The following is an 18472-nucleotide window of genomic DNA, read 5'->3' as shown; positions in this document are numbered from 1 at the left end:
AAAAAAAAAGAAAGATAAAAGATCAAGGGCTTCCCTGGTGGCGCAGTGGTTGAGAGTCCGCCTGCTGATGCAGGGGACATGGGTTCGTGCCCCAGTCCGGGAAGATCCCACGTGCCGCGGAGCGGCTGGGCCCGTGAGCCATGGCCGCTGAGCCTGCGCGTCCGGAGCCTGTGCTCCGCAACGGGAGAGGCCACAATAGTGAGAGGCCCGCGTACCATTAAAAAAAATAAAAAAAATAAAATCAAGAAACATCACTATAAGGAACAAAGAAACCAAAAAGTTACACGGATCAATCAGGGCTTTTACAACAAACCGCCCCCAGAGTTATCAAGGCTCACATATAACCTAACTTACAACATTTGTCAAAGTAACTTACTGTGAGACAGATGTATACATCACCATGAGGACAACCTGCAAAAGGGCAGCAAATGGTTATTTCAAAATACTAGGATGGAATAAAATTTCTTCATTAACAGAAACTGCCATCAGAACTCTAACATGCTATTAAATGTCGTACCTCACAGAGAATCAGCATTATCATTCAAATCATCTGACAGTGACATGTGGGTGAGGGAAGAGCACACCATCACAAGAACCAGCTGTGCCGCTTGCTGGGTTGCCATCTCCCTCCCCAGGAAAATCATTCCAAGAGGAACAAGCTGGAAGGAGCAAAAAGGCAACACTGCTCCACTGACCATTTGCTCTCCTGGTTGTGGGGAACACCAGACAGACTACACCCTAACCCCCCATTTGCAAAATTACCTGCGTTCACCCTGGGAGGCAGCTGAATTCCTTAGGATTGGTGATGAGATGCTGGAGACAGAAAAGGGAGGCATTATATGTACCTAAGAATAGTCATTCAAGGCCCTTGAGTATTTGGGGCCCACTTCTCAGTAGTAAGATGACATCATTTTTGAGTTCAGGCATATGCTTGTCATTTTACGTTCATCATGGAGTGGCCAGCGCAATCTTAAGTAGCAAGTCTCATCCAGATTCTGTGCCCCTACCCATAATTGCATAAAGCATCGTATACCCACCTGGAGCATCGCCATAATGCTTGATCCACACAGGGACAGGTCTTGTCCCATCCTCCCACCCATTAAGGTTTTTTGATTTAAACCGCATCTGGGAAAAAAACAAACAAACAAAGAACACCCTTCACTTTTATGTCTCGTAGCCTAACTGTCCCACGTCAGTCCCTTAACACCTCAGGGCTAAAGAGCCCAAACATTGGCCACAAACAGTGCTACTCAGAATTTTTATGTTTTCTCCACTAATTCATCAGAAAGAGAGAGTTCAACTTTTGAGATCATCCCCGTAGCACATCCCGGTGGACTTCCGTATATCCAACAATTAAACCAAAAAAATAAAAGTGGTAAAGGCACGCCACGAGCACTTACTGTAACGAGAACTCTTTGCTATCCTTTAGTGCTCGACGCGAGCCCGAACCCTGAAGACAAGAGAACATCAGGTCAGCACTAGGCTATCTCGTAAACGCTTTGTTTTCCGGAGCTAAGACTGCGTCGGCCGTGCAAGGCCTGTCTCCTCAGAGTTTCTTATCCTCACGGAGCTCAGTACAGGTCTGTGAAAAGACTCTCATCACAGGGAGGCCCGTCGGCACCGCCCCCCATCGCCATGTTGTCCTTCACAAAGCCCCTGTCGCTTCAAGGCCTCAATGCCATGGCCATGTTTTTCTCTCCCCTGCCCCACGAACCCAATACATGCAACTAAGAGAGGCCAAGGCGCGGGCACGTTCTCGTAATCATTTTTTTTTTTAAGTGCAATCAAAGACACACACTTACCGAAATCTGTGGAAGAATGAGACAGAAAGCCTACCGAGAGACACTTAAATAGCATCTCGCAGAGGTCCACGGGATTTGGGGGCGGGACTATGACAGGCGCAAGCGCAGAAAGAGAGGGCGTGCGAGCCTGGTGGCTCGTGGGTAAAGATTTCCCGAGGAAGCCCGGGTCGGGTGAGAGGGGGTAGGCTGTGCGTTCCCTGACGCGGCGGCGCGAAAACGGTGCGCATGCGCCTTAAGGAGTGTGCAGGAGCGCTTAACGTGCCGCGGCGGGGGCTCTACTGCGGCTACCTGTGGGACTGAGGCGACGAGTTCCCGGTTTCCCGCGGATCCTGGACTGACGCCCCGTCTCGGTCACAGCTGCGTGTCCCCTCTCCCTTCCCTGAGACTCCCCCCTCTTGCGCACACACACCCTAAACCCGCGTGCAGGGTCCGACACGATGGGCCGCGAACCTTATGAACCCTCGGCCGGCGTCGTCTCGGTTCTACGCCAGCCGCCCAGCGAGCATTCTGGGTCTGGTCCTCAGTGTCCCAGCATGGGGGGCGACTCAGGTACTACTGGGCCCCGGGCCGAGCTCGAGTGGAGGGCCCTTGCGTGGAGCCGTTTCGGTAAAGTGAATCAGGCCGTAGGTGCTTTTGAAATTTTATAACAGTCTTTGGATGTTTTCTCTAACTGGCCACCTCTGTCCTGCTGTCCAGTCCGATTTTACTAGGAGCTTGGCTTGCAGTAGGGCTAACATTAGCTGACATTTGAAGTGCCGTTTTAAGCGCATTACGTGAATTGATTATATTTCAGTTCTCCAGATCCCAAAAGAGAGGTTGGTACAGTACACGCATTTTATAGATGAGGGAATCTAGGTGTAAAGACCTCTTGCAGAGCAGCCTACAACTCCCGCCTGATTGGCGAGGCAGTTCCAGTCACCTGTATACACTTGTTATTGAGGCCAACCAGCCTCAATTTATTAATCGTTTGTGGTGAATACCTAGGGTACATGTGCGTTTTAAAAAATTTTTATACATGTACATTTTATAGTCATTTATTAAGCTCTTACTGTGTGCTCTCCTGTATGACCTCACCTAATACTACAACCCTAGGAGGAGATATTAGGTAATGTTAGGGATGAGGAACCTGAGGTCCAGAGAGGTTAATTAACTTGCTCAGTGTTATCCAGCTAAGAAATATCAGAGCCCACGTACAAATCCAGGCAGTCTGATTCCAGAGCCTGCACTTTGTTTTTTATTTTTGGCTGCGTGGGTCTTTGTTGTTGCGCGTGGACTTTCCTCTGATTGCGGCAAGCGGGCTTCTTATTGCGGTGGCTTCTCTTGTTGAGGAGCACAGCCTCTAGACACATGGGCTCAGTAGTTGTGGCTCGCAGGCTCTAGAGCGCAGGCTCAGTAATTGCAGCGCACAGGCTTAGTTGCTCCGTAGCATGTGGGATCTTCCCGGGCCAGGGCTCAAACCCATGTCCCCTGGGTTGGCAGACGAATTCTTAACCACTGCGCCACCAGGGAAGCCCAAGAGCCTACACTTTTGATCACTCTGCTTTACTGCTGTCCTCACGCTCCTCTGGGAATTTGGGGGGCAAGCAAATACACAGGAATCAAATGGCATGATCCCTGGATACTGTTTCTCAATTGTTTTCATTGTTGTCTTCCCCTCTCCAGGAGCCTTAAAAAGACATTTTCCCCTCTAATCCCAACCATGAAGTTGTAATAACACTGATATACTGTATGTCTGTTTATGTTCCACGGACCTTTGGGGGGCCAGAAACCTTTAAAAAAAATTTTTTTTTAATATCTAGGGTTTTTTGCCCTCTCCCTGCTCTGCAGGAATCCATTTTCACTCCTTTGGGGGCAGTGTTGTCCTCATGCATGTCCCAGCGTAACACAAGTGACAAAACAAGTACTGAAAGAATTCCAGTATGAACAAAGTTATTATAGATGGAATAAATTCATTTATTCAATAACTATTAAGTGCTTGTGCAAGTACATGATTGGAAAGTTGTAACAAAATGTATAGAAAATGGAACAGGTAAGTTATGGAGAATTCAGAAGGTCCAGAGTAGGCAGATAGGTCTAGGGAGATTGTGTGTGGGCATGGAAATTGGGGAATGCTTTATGGAGTGCCTGGGCCTTGAAGGTTAGATAAACAGAACCAGGGAGGGAATTCAAGTTAAAGAAACAATTTGAACAACAGGATTGGAGCTGGAAAAGGAAGTGTATGAATATAGTTCATGAAAGACGGGCTGAAGGGGAATCAGAATATAAAATTGGAAAAGATTTCCTGGGGAAGACCGGATGAGGAGGGCCTGGAATGCAAAGCTAAATAATTTGAACTATAGATAGAAATAAACAGTGAAAGTTCTTGAGTAGGGAGGTGATTAGAAATTGAGGGCTATGATGAGACAAGGACATTAATTAGATTGTCACAGTAGTTTAAGCAGCAGGTAAGTGGATTCTGTACTAACAAGTGTAATGAAAGGGAAATAGGAGAGGATTTACATCAGAAGTCTTCAACTCATACCTAGAGGAATATAAGTAATGCAGTAAGCCGTAGGAACCGGGTGGGGACTCCGGCGATCTAGATAGCTCTGTCTTAGCTCCAGCAGATTGTTGCCTTCCTAGAATACTGTTCTCTGAAAAATCTGATCAAGAGAATCCAGAAATCCAGAATTGTTTATTAATTTACCCATTGAAAAAGTTGGCATTATCGGGACTTCCCTGGCGGTCCAGTGGTTAAGACTCTGCACTTCCAATGGAGGGGGCGTGGGTTTGATCCCTAGTTGGGGAACTAAGATGCCACGTGCCGTGTGGTGCGGCCAAAAAAACCCAAAAAAAACAAAAAAATAATAAAATGTTGGCATCTAACTTAAAAATTTTAAACATTTTCTATGAGCCAATCAAAATATGCCTGTGCACCAAGAGTGTGAATTTTCAGCATCTTTTGTAGTGATATAGAATCCACTAGAAAGAGGGGGGATGTCAAAAACTGGGTATTCTTTTTGTAAGCTGTAAGTGGGTTGAGGGGCTTAAGCACCAAAAACAAAAAAACCAATGTTCTTGGCAGTTGGAGATCACGGGCACAACCTTCGCTTAACGTTTAGTCTACCAATATTATTTATCTGTTGAGCATCTACAAGGCACAGGAGATACAACAGGGAACAAAGCAGACAGTCCCCTTATGCTCCCTTGGAGCTTATATTCTGGTGGAAAACACAGACAAATAATATGTCAAGTGCAGTTAAATGCTGTGGTGAAAATTGGACTTCCCTGGTGGTCCAGTGGTTAAAACTCAGCACTTCCACTGCACGGGGCACAGGTTCGATCCCTGGTTGGGGAAATAAGATCCTGCAGGCCGTGAGGTGTGGCCCAAACCAAAAAACAAAACAAAACCAAAAAACAAAGCTATCGTGAAAATTAAGTAGGGAAGGAGAGAAGGAGTACTGGGGCAGAGGGGGAGGAATTGTCATTTCACTCAGAGAGGGACATTTGTGCAGAACTCTGAAAGAAATGGAGGAGAGAGCGATATGAGGTAGAATGCTCCAAGTAGGACTGCAGCACTGGACTGTGCTTACTGATTTATAGGTTGTGGTTCGGATTTTTAAAACACAACTGGAGAGGTATTATATATGTCAAGGTGAAGTTTGGTAGAAATAATGCAAGTTTCATTACCCATGAAATAAGTGAATGCTGGACATTTTTTCCTTTGAATAATAAGGTTAAAAGAGGATGTTGCACAAGTGAAGAATGTAGTAGTCAAATTAAGTGAAATGTGTGCATGTGTGTCTAAATATATTTGCTTCTTGGTGCAAAAAGGCTGGGGTGTCAAGTAATGGGAATTGAGATAAACAAGGTGAAACAATTGGTGGAGGGTGTTAACATCTATTAAGTGCTTTCCATGACACCTTCCAGGCACTGTACTAAGTGTTTTATATATATTACCTCAATTCAAAAAATAGTAGTTTTTATGGTTACCATCCCCTTTTTACAGATAAGAAAACTGAGTTTTATATAAGTTACTTATCCAAGGATACATAGCTAGTGTGACAGAGCTGTTATTCAAATCCAGTCTCTACTTTTGACCTTGTTAAGAAAAATTATCCAAAACTTGGAAATAGGCAAAAGTTATTACTAGGTGTCCTTTTGACGTAAAGCAGGCCCACCTAGCTTGGGGATTATCTGGTTTTCCAGGGGGTGTGTACCTTTGTTTGATGTCCTTTATACTATTGCTTTGGGTATTTTACAAGTTGATGTTTGCCTTGTAAGACATTACGTGATTTTATATCTATGTATTAGAATGCAAATTCATATCATTCTTGCCTGGACTCTTTTTTTCGTGGTACGCAGGCCTCTCACTGTTGTGGCCTCTCTTGCTGCGGAGCACAGGCTCGGGACGTGCAGGCTCAGTGGCCATGGGTCACGGGCCCAGCCGCTCCGCGGCATGTGGGATCCTCCCAGACCGAACCCGTGTCCCCTGCATCGGCAGGGGGACTCTCAACCACTGCGCCACCAGGGAAGCCCTTGCCTGGACTCTTGACTGATGATACTCTTTTTCTAGAATTCTCTATTGAACCAGTTTTAAATCTTATTCTCTTATTAATTAATAGGTTGAATAAAATCTTTGACATGTGTTTATATTTTTATGAGTCCTGTTTTCATTTTTAAAAATTATAATTTAACAACCCCTGTGGTACACTGTCTTTTGTTGATCCATTTATTTATTCAAAAAATATTTATTGAGGGTCAATTTAAATTCAGGAGGTCTGACTCCCGAATTGGAGCTTTAGACAGTGTGCTAGTGTGGTTCTAACACCATGCCTCCCTCTGGCTAGCATAGTATCTTGCTTCCTCTTTCCAGCAAATGTCTTTTACCTTTAAAGAGCTGGCTACACCTGCATTACCTGGGAGCCTGTTAGAAATGCTAATCTCAGGTCTTTTCACAGGCCAAAAGAATTAGCATTTGCATTTACACAAGATCCCCAGGTGATCTGTATGCAAGCTAAAGTTTTTTTTTTTTTTTTTTGCGGTATGCGGGCCTCTCTCTGTTGTGGCCTCTCCCATTGTGGAGCACAGGCTCCGGACGCACAGGCTCAGTGGGCATGGCTCACGGGCCCAGCCGCTCCTTGGCATGTGGGATCTTCCTGGACCGGGGCACGAATCCGTGTCCCCTGCATCAGCAGGCGGACTCTCAACCACTGCGCTACCAGGGAAGCCCCTGCAAGCTAAAGTTTAAGAAGCACTTGTTCACACAGTGCTGCCCACTTCTTAAGACACTTCAGTCATCCTACTTGATCTCTCAGCAGCACCTTACCCTATTGACCCATTTCCTATTTCTTAAAACACTGTTTCCACAGTGCTTGGGACACTGCCCTCTCCTAGCCTTCCTCTTATGTTTCTGCTAACTTCTTCCTGATCCTTTGAGGTACATCTTCTGGCCCATTCCTCAAACATTAATGTTCCTCCAGTTATGTATTAGGCCCAGCTTTTTACTTACTCTGCCTGGGCCACCTTATCCACTCCCATGATTTTAATGACCACCGTTATGCTTGTAGCTGCAGCCCACGATCTTTTTCCTGAGCTTCAGAGCTGTGCATCCAGTTGCTTTCTGGATGGACATTGTCACATGGTCCACAAACTTAACTTTTCCAAATTGAACTCAACCTGCTTCTCCTGTTTCACTCAATTGTCCAAGCTCCCCCACTGCCACTACCCTAATTGAGGCCTTTGACCCCAAGGTTTTTACAACAGACTTAATCTGACTCCCTGACCCTGGTTTCCTTTCTTTAGTCCATTCTCCATCTTGAAGCTGGAGTGATCTTTCTATATAAAAAATTTGGTCCAGTCTCATGTCTCAGTTCATAACTCTTCAGTGCCCCTCCATAGTCTTTAGGTTATCGTCCAGATCATCATTATGGCCATTGAGACCCCTTTGCCCCTTTCCTCACTGCCACTCCCTCCCCAAGACAGATCCGCTCTGCCTGCCCACCATAAACTCCCTGAGTTTAGAGATCATGTCTGTGTAAATCATCACTGTATCCCTATTGCCTAGCAGAGTAGAGGACACAAAGTAGGATTCAATATATACTAATTTATCCCTATAAATTTTTGAATGATCTTTTTCTAGCCCCAATTCATTGATAACCCTTCTTATCAAATGAGGTGCTTAAAGAGGTCTGGTGATTTTGCCCAGAGAGCAACCCTGCCCCCACCTGGCAGCAAGAGGCACTGCCTCACTTAATGGATGAGGAGGTACTAGTTCTGGGAGATAAGACAGTAACTTAAGTTATTTGATAACAGAATTTCCTGGTCTCTGGGGAAGATGAGGATGTTGATGGTTGTAAGGACATGCTTACAAGCTGTGTTTATGGACCTGAGTGAGAAAAGTTTGGGACAGGAAGAGATGATGGCGAGTTAATACAGATAATATCAATTCTAGGCCTTTTGGCTAAGATGAAGTGTGGTATCTGTTCTTATCAGTTTAGTATCTATGTCCTTTACCTGAGGACAACGTATTACATTGAGTTTTGGAACAAGGAGATAGAATAGGAGCTTCTATTCCTAGAAGGGGTACACTTCTAGGAATAGTGTACCTCTTGGGGGATATTTAGCTGTTAAACAAGAGATTTGTTAGCTATAACTTTGGTGAAATTATGTTTCCCTTAGAAAGAATAAGCATGATAAACTATGGCAACTGGATTCATTAGTAAAGGATTTGGTTATGGACTTGTAAGAGGTACTATAAACCATATGAAGCAGTCCAGAATCAGGCTAACAAGCATATCTGTTAATTCAACAACCAGTAATTACTTTATGTAATGGCAGAATATAGCAGTGGTCACCAAACTTTTTTGATTGCTCCCTATCAGTTAAAAAAAAAACTAGAGGGAATTCCCTGGCAGTCCAGTAGTTGGGACTCTGTGCTTTTGCTGCTGAGGGCCTGGGTTCAATCAATCCCTGCTCCGGCAGCTAGGATCCCGCAAGCTGCGCAGCGCAGCCAAAAAAAAACCCCCCAAAACAAAAAAAACTAGAACACCCTAATATATGAAGATTTTTTAGGGTAAATCATATTTTATGTACATTATCAGTTATTTGAAAAGGTAGAAAATTTTTCAAAGGATGATGAAATATAAATAGAAGTTCACATGTTTTCTTTGTATATCATTGTATTGGCTAAGAGGATGCCTGAAATTAGAATCCTGGGTTCATCTTATGCTTTCTGATGAAGGCCAAGTCATTTTGTCTGTTTGGTGGTTTAGTGCTTCTTTCATGGTGGATTCTTTTTGGTGGACATTAATGTGTGATGCAGAAATCTTTGGCTTTGTGCACTCTCCCATATGTCCATCACCATTCTCTGCCCCAGACCTCATTGCCTTTGATCTTCTAGTCCTTTTACTTCCAGTCTTCTAATCAGATGGCCAGGCCATTGGCCATTGACCTAGAATGTGTATATATTCTCACCTTGGGCTATTTCCCCTTCGACACAAGGTGGATCATCAGGTGTATAGCTGGCAGATTTTCTGTCTCCACTGTCTTTCAAGACCACTTCTGAATGTGGCTGTCATCCATTTTCAGTTGGCACTCATAAGTTAACCCATCTGTAAATCATGCTTGGGCTTTTACTTCCTCCCTTAGCAGGTTATACAAGACATTCCTTATGACTATGGGTTCTTTTGCACAAGGGGTGGGGATGCTTTTAGATGTATGGTGGATAGCAAGAGGTCTGGGCTACCTGCTCATGCAGTTTGCTTGTGTCCTCTAGTTCTGCTTAGTCTTGATTCTGAAGGTACCATTTCTATCTTTTGAAAGACGGCTGCTGGTCTGGTCTGACTGTTTGACTTAACAGGTCCAACTTATAATGGCAGCAGTTCTGACATAACTCATAACTCATAATGGGAGCAAGTCTGACAACCAACTCATAATGGGAGCATTTCATGGTTACTTAGTGTTTCATAATGAAGTATTCCAATAACAGGCTAAGAGTTTTTTCTCAAAAGGCATGTATTTCTCTGCTGTGGACAGCCTGGCCTTGCTCTAGAATTTCAAGCCCCTGCTTTGCCCACTGGGGCTTGCCATAGGCTCCACACTGCATGTTTTCCCACCCTCTTAGGTCTCTTGGATGTTATGGCCTAAATGGCAGGGCTTCGTGCATTGCAGCTTGGACCTGCTGCAGAGCCCTTTCCTACTCTGGGTTGCACTCAAAGTTGGCAACTTACCATGTCATCTGGTATATAGGTGGGAGCTTTATTTCTAGGAGTGGATAAGATAGGCACCATCCACACATCCTTTCTGTCTTTTATGGTGGCACTAATCTCTGTCCCTCTCCCCTTACTCCCTAGTATATGGTAATTTCTTTTTATTTACTATCATGGCTGAAGAGTGGGGGAGTTTCAGAGATTTCTACATTGCCTTTCCCACTATGATAGCTCTTCTCTCTTAGGCTAAGGACCCAAAGTAGAGGTTATACCAACTCATGAGTATATTAGTTCCACTAAACACTTGGGGACTGAAGAAATTACCTCTTCTGATGGGAATCATGATGATGCTTTGGGTCTCTAGGCATCAGTGTCAGCTCAGATCCTGTGTCTAAAATGCTGAAAATATTTGCACATTCTCCTTTTCCAAATGTATAGTCATCTGAATAGATGATGAGTTCCCTTTTGGGAAGAACTGGGAGAGTCATTATAGTTTCATGATCCTTCCCCTAGGGACTTGGTCATCTCCTCAGTAACTGAGTTTTGGATGTGAAAATTGGCTCAGATCCAGGAACTAAGGAAGAGATTTTGGCACCATTTATTTTAAATTTTTTATTTTATTTATTTATTTACACAGCAGGTTCTTATAGTTATCTATTTTATACATATTAGTGTGTATAAGTCAATCCCAATCTCCCAATTCATCCAAGCACCACCACTCCCCGCCGCCACTTTCCCCCCTTGGTGTCCATATGTTTGTTTTCTACATCTGTGTCTCAACTTCTGCCCTGCAAACCGGTTCATCTGTACCATTTTTCTAGGTTCCACATATATGCGTCAATATATGATATATGTTTTTCTCTTTCTGACTTACTTCCCTCTGTATGACAGTCTCTAGATCCATCCACATCTCTACAAATGACCCAATTTCGTTCCTTTTTATGGCTGAGTAATATTCCATTGTATATATGTACCACATCTTTCTCCATTCGTCTGTCGATGGGCATTTACATTGCTTCCATGACCTGGCTATTGTAAATAGTGCTGCAGTGAATATTGGGGTGCATGTGTCTTTTTGAATTATGGTTTTCTCTGGGTATATGCCCAGTAGTGGGATTGCTGGGTCATATGGTAATTCTATTTTTAGTTTTTTAAGGAACCTCCATACTGTTCTCCATAGTGGCTGTATCAATTTACATTCCCACCAACAGTACAAGAGGGTTCCAATTTCTCCACACCCTCTCCAGAATTTGTTGTTTGTAGATTTTCTGATGATGCCCATTCTAACTGGTGTGAGGTGATACCTCATTGTAGTTTTGATTTGCATTTCTCTAATAATTAGTGATGTTGAGCAGCTTTTCATGTGTTTTTTGGCCATCTGTATGTCTTCTTTGGAGAAATGTCTATTTAGGTCTTCTGCCCATTTTTTGATTGGGTTGTTTGTTTTTTTAATATTGAGCTGCATGAGCTGTTTATATATTTTGGAGATCAATCCTTTGTCCATTGATTCGTTTGCAAATATTTTCTCCCATTCTGAGGGTTGTCTTTTTGTCTTGTTTGTAGTTTCCTTTGCTTTGCAAAAGCTTTGAAGTTTCATTAGGTCCCATTTGTTTATTATTTTGACTTATTTATTTATTTATTTCGGTACGTGGGCCTCTCACTGCTGCGGCCTCTCCTGTTGCGGAGCACAGGCTCTGGACGTGCAGGCTCAACAGCCATGGCTCACGGGCCCAGCAGCTCCGCGGCATGCGGGATCTTCCCGGACCGGGGCACGAACCCGTGTCCCCTGCATCGGGCAGTGGATTCTCAACCACTGCGCCACCAGGGAAGCCCTGGAGAGTTTTCATCATAAATGGGTGTTGAATTTTGTCAAAAGCTTTTTCTGCATCTATTGAGATGGTCATGTGGCTTTTATTCTTCACTTTGTTAATATGGTGTATCACATTGATTGATTTGCGTATATTGAAGAATCCTTGCATTCCTGGGATAAACCCCACTTGATCCTTTTAATGTGTTGTTGGATTCTGTTTGCTAGTATTTTGTTGAGGATTTTTGCATCTATCCTCATCAGTGATATTGGTTTATATTTTTCTTTTATTGTAGTATCTTTGTCTGGTTTTGGTGTCAGGGTAATGGTGGCCTCATAGAATGAGTTTGGGAATGTTCCTTCCTCTGCAATTTTTTGGACGAGTTTGAGAAGGATGGGTGTTAGCTCTTCTCTAAATGTTTGATAGAATTCACCTGTGAAGCCATCTGGTCCTGGACTTTTGTTTGTTGCAAGATTTTTAATCACAGTTTCAATCTCATTACTTGTGATTGGTCTGTTCATACTTTCTATTTCTTCCTGGTTCAGTCTTGGAAGGTTATACCTTTCTAAGAATTTGTCCATTTCTTTCAGGTTGTTCATTTTATTGGCATAGAGTTGCCTGTAGTAGTCTCTTAGGATGCTTTGTATTTCTGCATTGTCTGTTGTAACTTCTTCTTTTTCATTCCTAATTTTATTGATTTGAGTTCTCTACCTCTGTTTCTTGATGAGCCTGGCTAATGGTTTATCAATTTTGTTTATCTTCTCAAAGAACCAGCTTTTAGTTGTATTCATCTTTGCTGTTTTCTTTGTTTCTATATCATTTATTTCTGGTCTGATCTTTATGATTTCTTTCCTTCTTCTAACTTTGGGTTTCGTTTGTTCTTCTTTCTCTAGTTCCTTTAGGTGTAAGTTTAGATTGTTTATTTGAGATTTTTCTTGTTTCTTAAGGTAGGCTTGTATTGCTATAAACTTCCTCTTAGAACTGCTTTTGCTGCATCCCGTAGGTTTGGGATTGTTGTGTTTTTGTTGTCATTTGTCTCTAGGTATTTTTTGATTTCCTCTGATTTCTTCAGTGATCTCTTGGTTGTTTAGTAACATATTGTTTAGCATCCATGTGTTTGTGTTTTTTACAATTTTTTCCCTTTAGTTGATTTCTAATCTCATAGTGTTGTGGTCAGAAAAGATGCTTGATATGATTTCAGTTTTCCTAAATTTACCAAGGCTTGATTTGTGACCCAAGATGTGATCTATCCTGGAAAATGTTCCATGTGCACTTGAGAAGAAAGTGTAATCTGCTGTTTTGGGGTGGAATGTCCTATAAATATCAAGTAAATCTCTCTGGTCTATTGTGTCATTTAAAGCTTGTGTTTTCTTATTAATTTTCTGTCTGGAAGATCTGTCCATTGGTGTAAGTGAGGTGTTAAAGTCCTCCACTATTATTGTGTTACTGTTGTTTTCCTTTTTTATGACTGTTAGCAGTTGCCTTATGTATTGAGGTGCTCCTATGTTGGGTGTATATATATTTATAATTGTTATATCTTCTTCTTGGATTGGTCCGTTGATCATTATGTAGTGTCCTTCCTTGTCTCTTGTAACATTATTTTAAAGTCTATTTTATCTGATATGAGTATTGCTATTCCAGCTTTCTTTTGATTTCCATTTGCATGGGATATCTTTTTCCATCCCCTCACTTTCAGTCTGTATGTGTCCTTAGGTCTGAAGTGGGTCTCTCTTTTTTTTTTTTTTTGCGGTACACGGGCCTCTCACTGCGGTGTCCTCTCCCGTTGCAGAGCACAGGCTCCGGACGCGCAGGCTCAGCGGCCATGGCTCACAGGCCCAGCCGCTTCGCGGCATGTGGGATCCTCCTGGACCGGGGCACGAACCTGTGCCCCCCTGCATCGGCACGTGGACTCCCAACCACTGCACCACCAGGGAAGCCCTGAAGTGGGTCTCTTGTACACAGCATATATATGCGTCTTGTTTTGTATCCATTCAGTGAGCCTGTGTCTTTTGGTTGGAGCATTTAATCCATTCACGTTTAAAGTAATTATTGATATGTATGTTCCTATTACCATTTTCTTAAGTGTTATAGGTTTGTTTTTGTAGGCCCTTTTCTTCTCTTGTGTTTTCCACTTAGAGAAGTTCCTTTAGCGTTTGTTGTAGAGCTGGTTTGATGATGCTGAATTCTCTTAGCTTTTGCTTGTCTGTAAAGCTTTTGATTTCTGCATCGAATCTGAATGAGATCCTTGCCTGGTAGAGTAATCTTGGCTGTAGGTTCTTCCCTTTCATCACTTTAAATATATCATGCCACTCCCTTCTGGCTTGTAGAGTTTCTGCTGAGAAATCAGCTGTTAACATTATGGGAGCTCCCTTGTATGTTATTTGTCGTTTTTCCCTTGTTGCTTTCAATAATTTTTCTTTGTCCTTAATGTAAGGTCGGATCTTAACAAACGGCATCGCGCAACAGAGGAAAGCTTCAAGTGAGCTTTATTAGGGAGCACTCCCGGGCGAGGTTCACTGGTCCGAGAGAAAGGAGCCAGAGAAGTCGCGCGCGGGCGAGGGTTTGGTCAGAATTTATAGAGGAAGAAGGGAAAGGGGTGTGGTGAATCTGGGAGGGCTCAGGGTATTCCTTATTTGGTGGTCTCTTCGGGTATCGTGGCAATATCTGGTGCCGGTTGCATCAGCCTTGGGACGGTTAGTCCCGCCCCTCGAAAGGCGGGAAGGCTGGGCGGAGTGGAAAGTCCCTAGGTCAGTTCCTGGAACTGGGTGGTCCGGAAAGTTTTGGTCTGATGCAGCTGTGAGTCTGATTGCGTTCCCCTGCCACGGGCCAGTTGGCCTTACACTTAATTTTTGTCAGTTTGATTACTGTGTGTCTTGGCGTGTTTCTCCTTGGGTTTATCCTGCCTGGGACTCTCTGCACTTCTTGGACTTGGGCGGCTCTTTCCTTTCCCATGTTAGGGAAGTTTTCAAGTATAATCTCTTCAAATATTTTCTCGGGTCTTTTTCTCTCTCTCTTCTCCTTCTGGGGCCCCTATAATGCGAATGTTGTTGCATTTAATGTTGTCCCAGAGGTCTCTTAGGCCATCTTCATTTCCTTTCATTCTTTTTTCTTTATTCTGTTCTGCGGCAGTGAATTCCACCATTCTGTTTTCCAGGTCACTTATCTGTTCTTCTGCCTCAGTTATTCTGCTATTGTTTCCTTCTAGTGTAGTTTTCATTTCAGTTATCGTATTGTTCATCTCTGTTTGTTTGTTCTTTAATTCTTCTAGGTCTTTGTTAAACATTTCTTGCATCTTCTCGATCTTTGCCTCCATTCTTTTTCCGAGGTCCTGGATCATCTTCACTATCATTATTCTGAATTCTTTTTCTGGAATGTTGCCTATCTCCACTTCATTTAGTTGTTTTTCTGGGGTTTTATCTTGTTCCTTCACCTGGTACAGAGTCCTCTGCCTTTTCATTTTGTCTGTCTTTCTGTGAATGTGGTTTTCCTTCCACAGGCTGCAGAACTGTGGTTCTTCTTGCTGGTGGATGAGGCTAAGAGGCTCGTGCAAGCTTCCTCTTGGCTACTATTTATTGTGGTGACTGTATTTAGCCTTCTGCTCCTTTCTTCTTTCTTCAGATTGTAGATGTTCAGCAGCATTCTTGGCTTCCTTGGCTTCCCATCTATTTTTGCCCTAGGGATACCATTGTTTATTTTATCTACAACTGTCTCTGATGGGTCAAGGCCCCAAGGCTAATCCTCCAATCTTGCCATTCTTATGGTAATTACAGCTTTCTGGCTTCTGGCAGTTACGCAGTGCTTCTGTTAAACCTCTTCTGTTTTACTTGATGGGGATGGGCAGGGAGTACCATCCCCATACATCTCATGTTAAGTAGCTCAGCTCTGTGACTTCCTTTCCCCCACCATAGAGGAGAACCACCCCTGAACTTCTTAGTGATGCTGATACCCCTCTCAATAGATGGCCTTGGTGAATATTGTGTCCTCTGGGCCCTTTCTTGGAACACAATTCTCTGGTGGGTCTTCTGGCCTCACCTAACATATCCATTCTGGCATGCCCAGTTTCTTCAGCCTCTGTATTCCTTCCTCTACCACCTTCTAGGGCAAGTCAGGCATACCTGTTTCACTCAGCATAGGCCATTGCTTTCTCAAAGCTTCTGCGAGCCACCATAGCAGTGATTTTGCCCCACCCACTGGAATCCTTGCCAGGGGTTGAGTCCTGGGTCCCAAGAAAGCTCCCTGAAGTCCTTGGATTCTTAACCAGTGATCATATCCCTGGTCCCCAAGTGCTTAATGGGATTGATATACTTGGAGCTGGAGTAACCCCCACATTGAGTCTTTGGCCTAGGAAAGACAAAGTAGAAGTCTTTGAAACTGCTGGGTCCCCACTCCAGCAACTTTCTAACTTCCCATTCTCTCTTCAACCCATTGCACTCAGCGTTCTGTCCTGGATCCACTTATTTTCTCACTCTGCCTAGACCAATTTATCCATGACCATGACTTCATTAACTATACATATTCCACCATCTCCCAAACTTCATCTCAATCCAGGATCTCCTGAACTGCAGACCCTTGTATCTGACTGCCAGACATGTTCACTGGGATGGTTCATCAACATCTGGCTCAACTTGTCCAAAACTGAATTCATCATCTTTCCCCACAAATCTGTTCCTTCTCCAGTGTGCCCTCTTTTACTCAGTTGTCCAAGACAGACATTATCCCCACTGCCTCCATACTGTAAATGCCCTCCAGCTGAAGACTGTCAGGAACGTACTTGTATCAGAGCAGGTTGGATTTATTACTTGTTACAGGAGGAAGAACACACACCATGGGGGGAGGGTGTGAGAAACACAGGATTTGGGCTGGCGTTAGGTGATTTGGGTGAGGGTTTAAGCTCGTGGGGCTTTACTCTGGGTGTTTTCAGTGTTGCGGTCCGGGAGCCACACGCCTGGAGTCGAGTTCCCCAGTAAATGTGACCCGTGTCCCAACCAAGGACACCCGAGAATCACCAACACCAAGTAGAAAGATTAGCAAAGGATTTATACAAGTATAGAAGCTTACACAAACTGTCCGGACAGGGTCCCACTCGGAGAGAAGTGAGTGAGACCCCGACTAACAGTCGGGCGAGGCTTTTATACCCTTCACAGGGCGGGAAGTCCCCAGGGCAGGAGGGAGCTGTTTAATTTTGAATCAGCCAATCAGGAACCCGGTTCTTCCCGCCCCAAGCAAGCAAGCAAGTTTCTTACAGAAGCCAAAATGTGCTGTTAGCCCTGAAGCTGTTCTTCCGTTTCTTTCGTCACATCAGGAATTGGGATCATTTTGTTATTGGCTATCTTAATAAGTCTTATCTAGGAAGAGGGAAGACCTCGATGAGGCTGAATCTGTAACTGGTGAAGTAGCCGCAGTCCCTCATATTCGCCAGGATGGAGAGAGGCTTGGACTTTTGTGATCTGCACAGTGTTCACGTTTTCGTTTGTGTTTAGGACGTGATTATGTGAATGATCTTGTTCTGGTTTTTGCTTCATCCACCATGACCACAGAGTAGCCGTGTCTGATGTTATGTTCAACATGAGAACACCAGGGCCTAGCAGTGAGGGCCAGGCCAGCTTCTGGACATTAGCAGCTACTTTTCTCTTTCTCAGGACCCTAGTTGAAGCCCTTCACCCCTGGATTTCTGCTAGAGATTCCTAACCAGGTTCCCTGGCTCTGACTCTACCCCCTTCTAATCCATTCTCCCCAGGATAGCCAGAGTGATCTTTCCAAATAAAAAAGCTGATCTCAGCTCAGAATCCTCCTCCTTTGCTCTTAAAGTCTGTTCCTACTGTTACCAGGCCCTTTCCAGACTCTTGGACAGCAATACTGTAGAAATGAATATCGCTTCTACAAGACTCTCAGGCAAGCAAAGCTTTTTATTAATAGAGATAGCTTGTGCACAAGGGAGAAGGCAGGAAAAAAAAAAAGAGCCAGCTCCCTGAGTAGAATGGGCGAGTTGCTTTCATAACAAAAGGGAGGGTTTGTCTCATGATGAATGATAATTTCCAGAAATCATCAAAGCTCTTTGATCAGCAGCAGGTGGCTCCAGGTTGGCTGTCAGGAATAGGGAGTGCTTCTGTGAGGGGAAAGAAATGCATGAGAATTTTCTGCAAGAAAGCACAGGAACAGATAAGGTTAAAATTTATAGTTGAGCTTCTTGTCTTGTGGCAGCTAGGTTAGTGTAACAGAGATAAAGTTAATCTTTTATTCCTGTGAGCCTGTTTTTTTTTTTTTTTTTTGGCTGTACGCGGGCCTCTCACTGTTGTGGCCTCTCCCTCCGCGGAGCACAGGCTCCGGACGCGCAGACTCAGTGGCCATGGCTCACGGGCCCAGCCGCTCCGCGGCATGTGGGATTTTCCCGGAGCGGGGCACGAACCCGTGTCCCCTGCATCGGCAGGCGGACTCTCAACCACTGCGCCACCAGGGAAGCCCAAGCCTGGTTTTTGTCTCTGGGACTCAGGGCCCCAGGGCCTTTGTTCTTTAGCTTGAAGGCCTGTTTTGCCCAAGGCCGTTTCCGAAATGGCTGTACTCTTGTCTTCCTGTCTCACTACCAACAGAGCCAGCAAAGCCCAGTTTCCCTTTTCAGTTTCAATAACACCACTCCTTCCCTCCCCGTCGCTCTACCTGACCCCTTTCTGGCATA

At 44.1% G+C, this 18472-nt stretch overlaps 1 protein-coding gene across 1 annotated transcript in view; it reads left to right on the top strand.

Annotated features, from left to right (window-relative positions):
* The first annotated feature begins 2056 nt into the window (after window positions 1-2056).
* SLC3A2 (solute carrier family 3 member 2) overlaps window positions 2057-18472 on the top strand; it is a 38767-nt gene continuing 22351 nt past the window's right edge. Inside the window, exon 1 of the mRNA XM_007462119.1 lies at window positions 2057-2351. Coding sequence (XP_007462181.1) covers window positions 2240-2351 — 112 coding nt within the window. The 5' untranslated portion in view covers window positions 2057-2239. The remainder of the gene's footprint in view (window positions 2352-18472) is intronic.

This window comes from Lipotes vexillifer, unplaced genomic scaffold (genome assembly GCF_000442215.2).
Source record: "Lipotes vexillifer unplaced genomic scaffold, Lipotes_vexillifer_v1.1 scaffold1129, whole genome shotgun sequence".
Taxonomy (NCBI): domain Eukaryota; kingdom Metazoa; phylum Chordata; class Mammalia; order Artiodactyla; family Lipotidae; genus Lipotes; species Lipotes vexillifer.
Note: the sequence above shows the minus strand (reverse complement) of the source record. Positions and strands in the feature narration are given on the sequence as shown.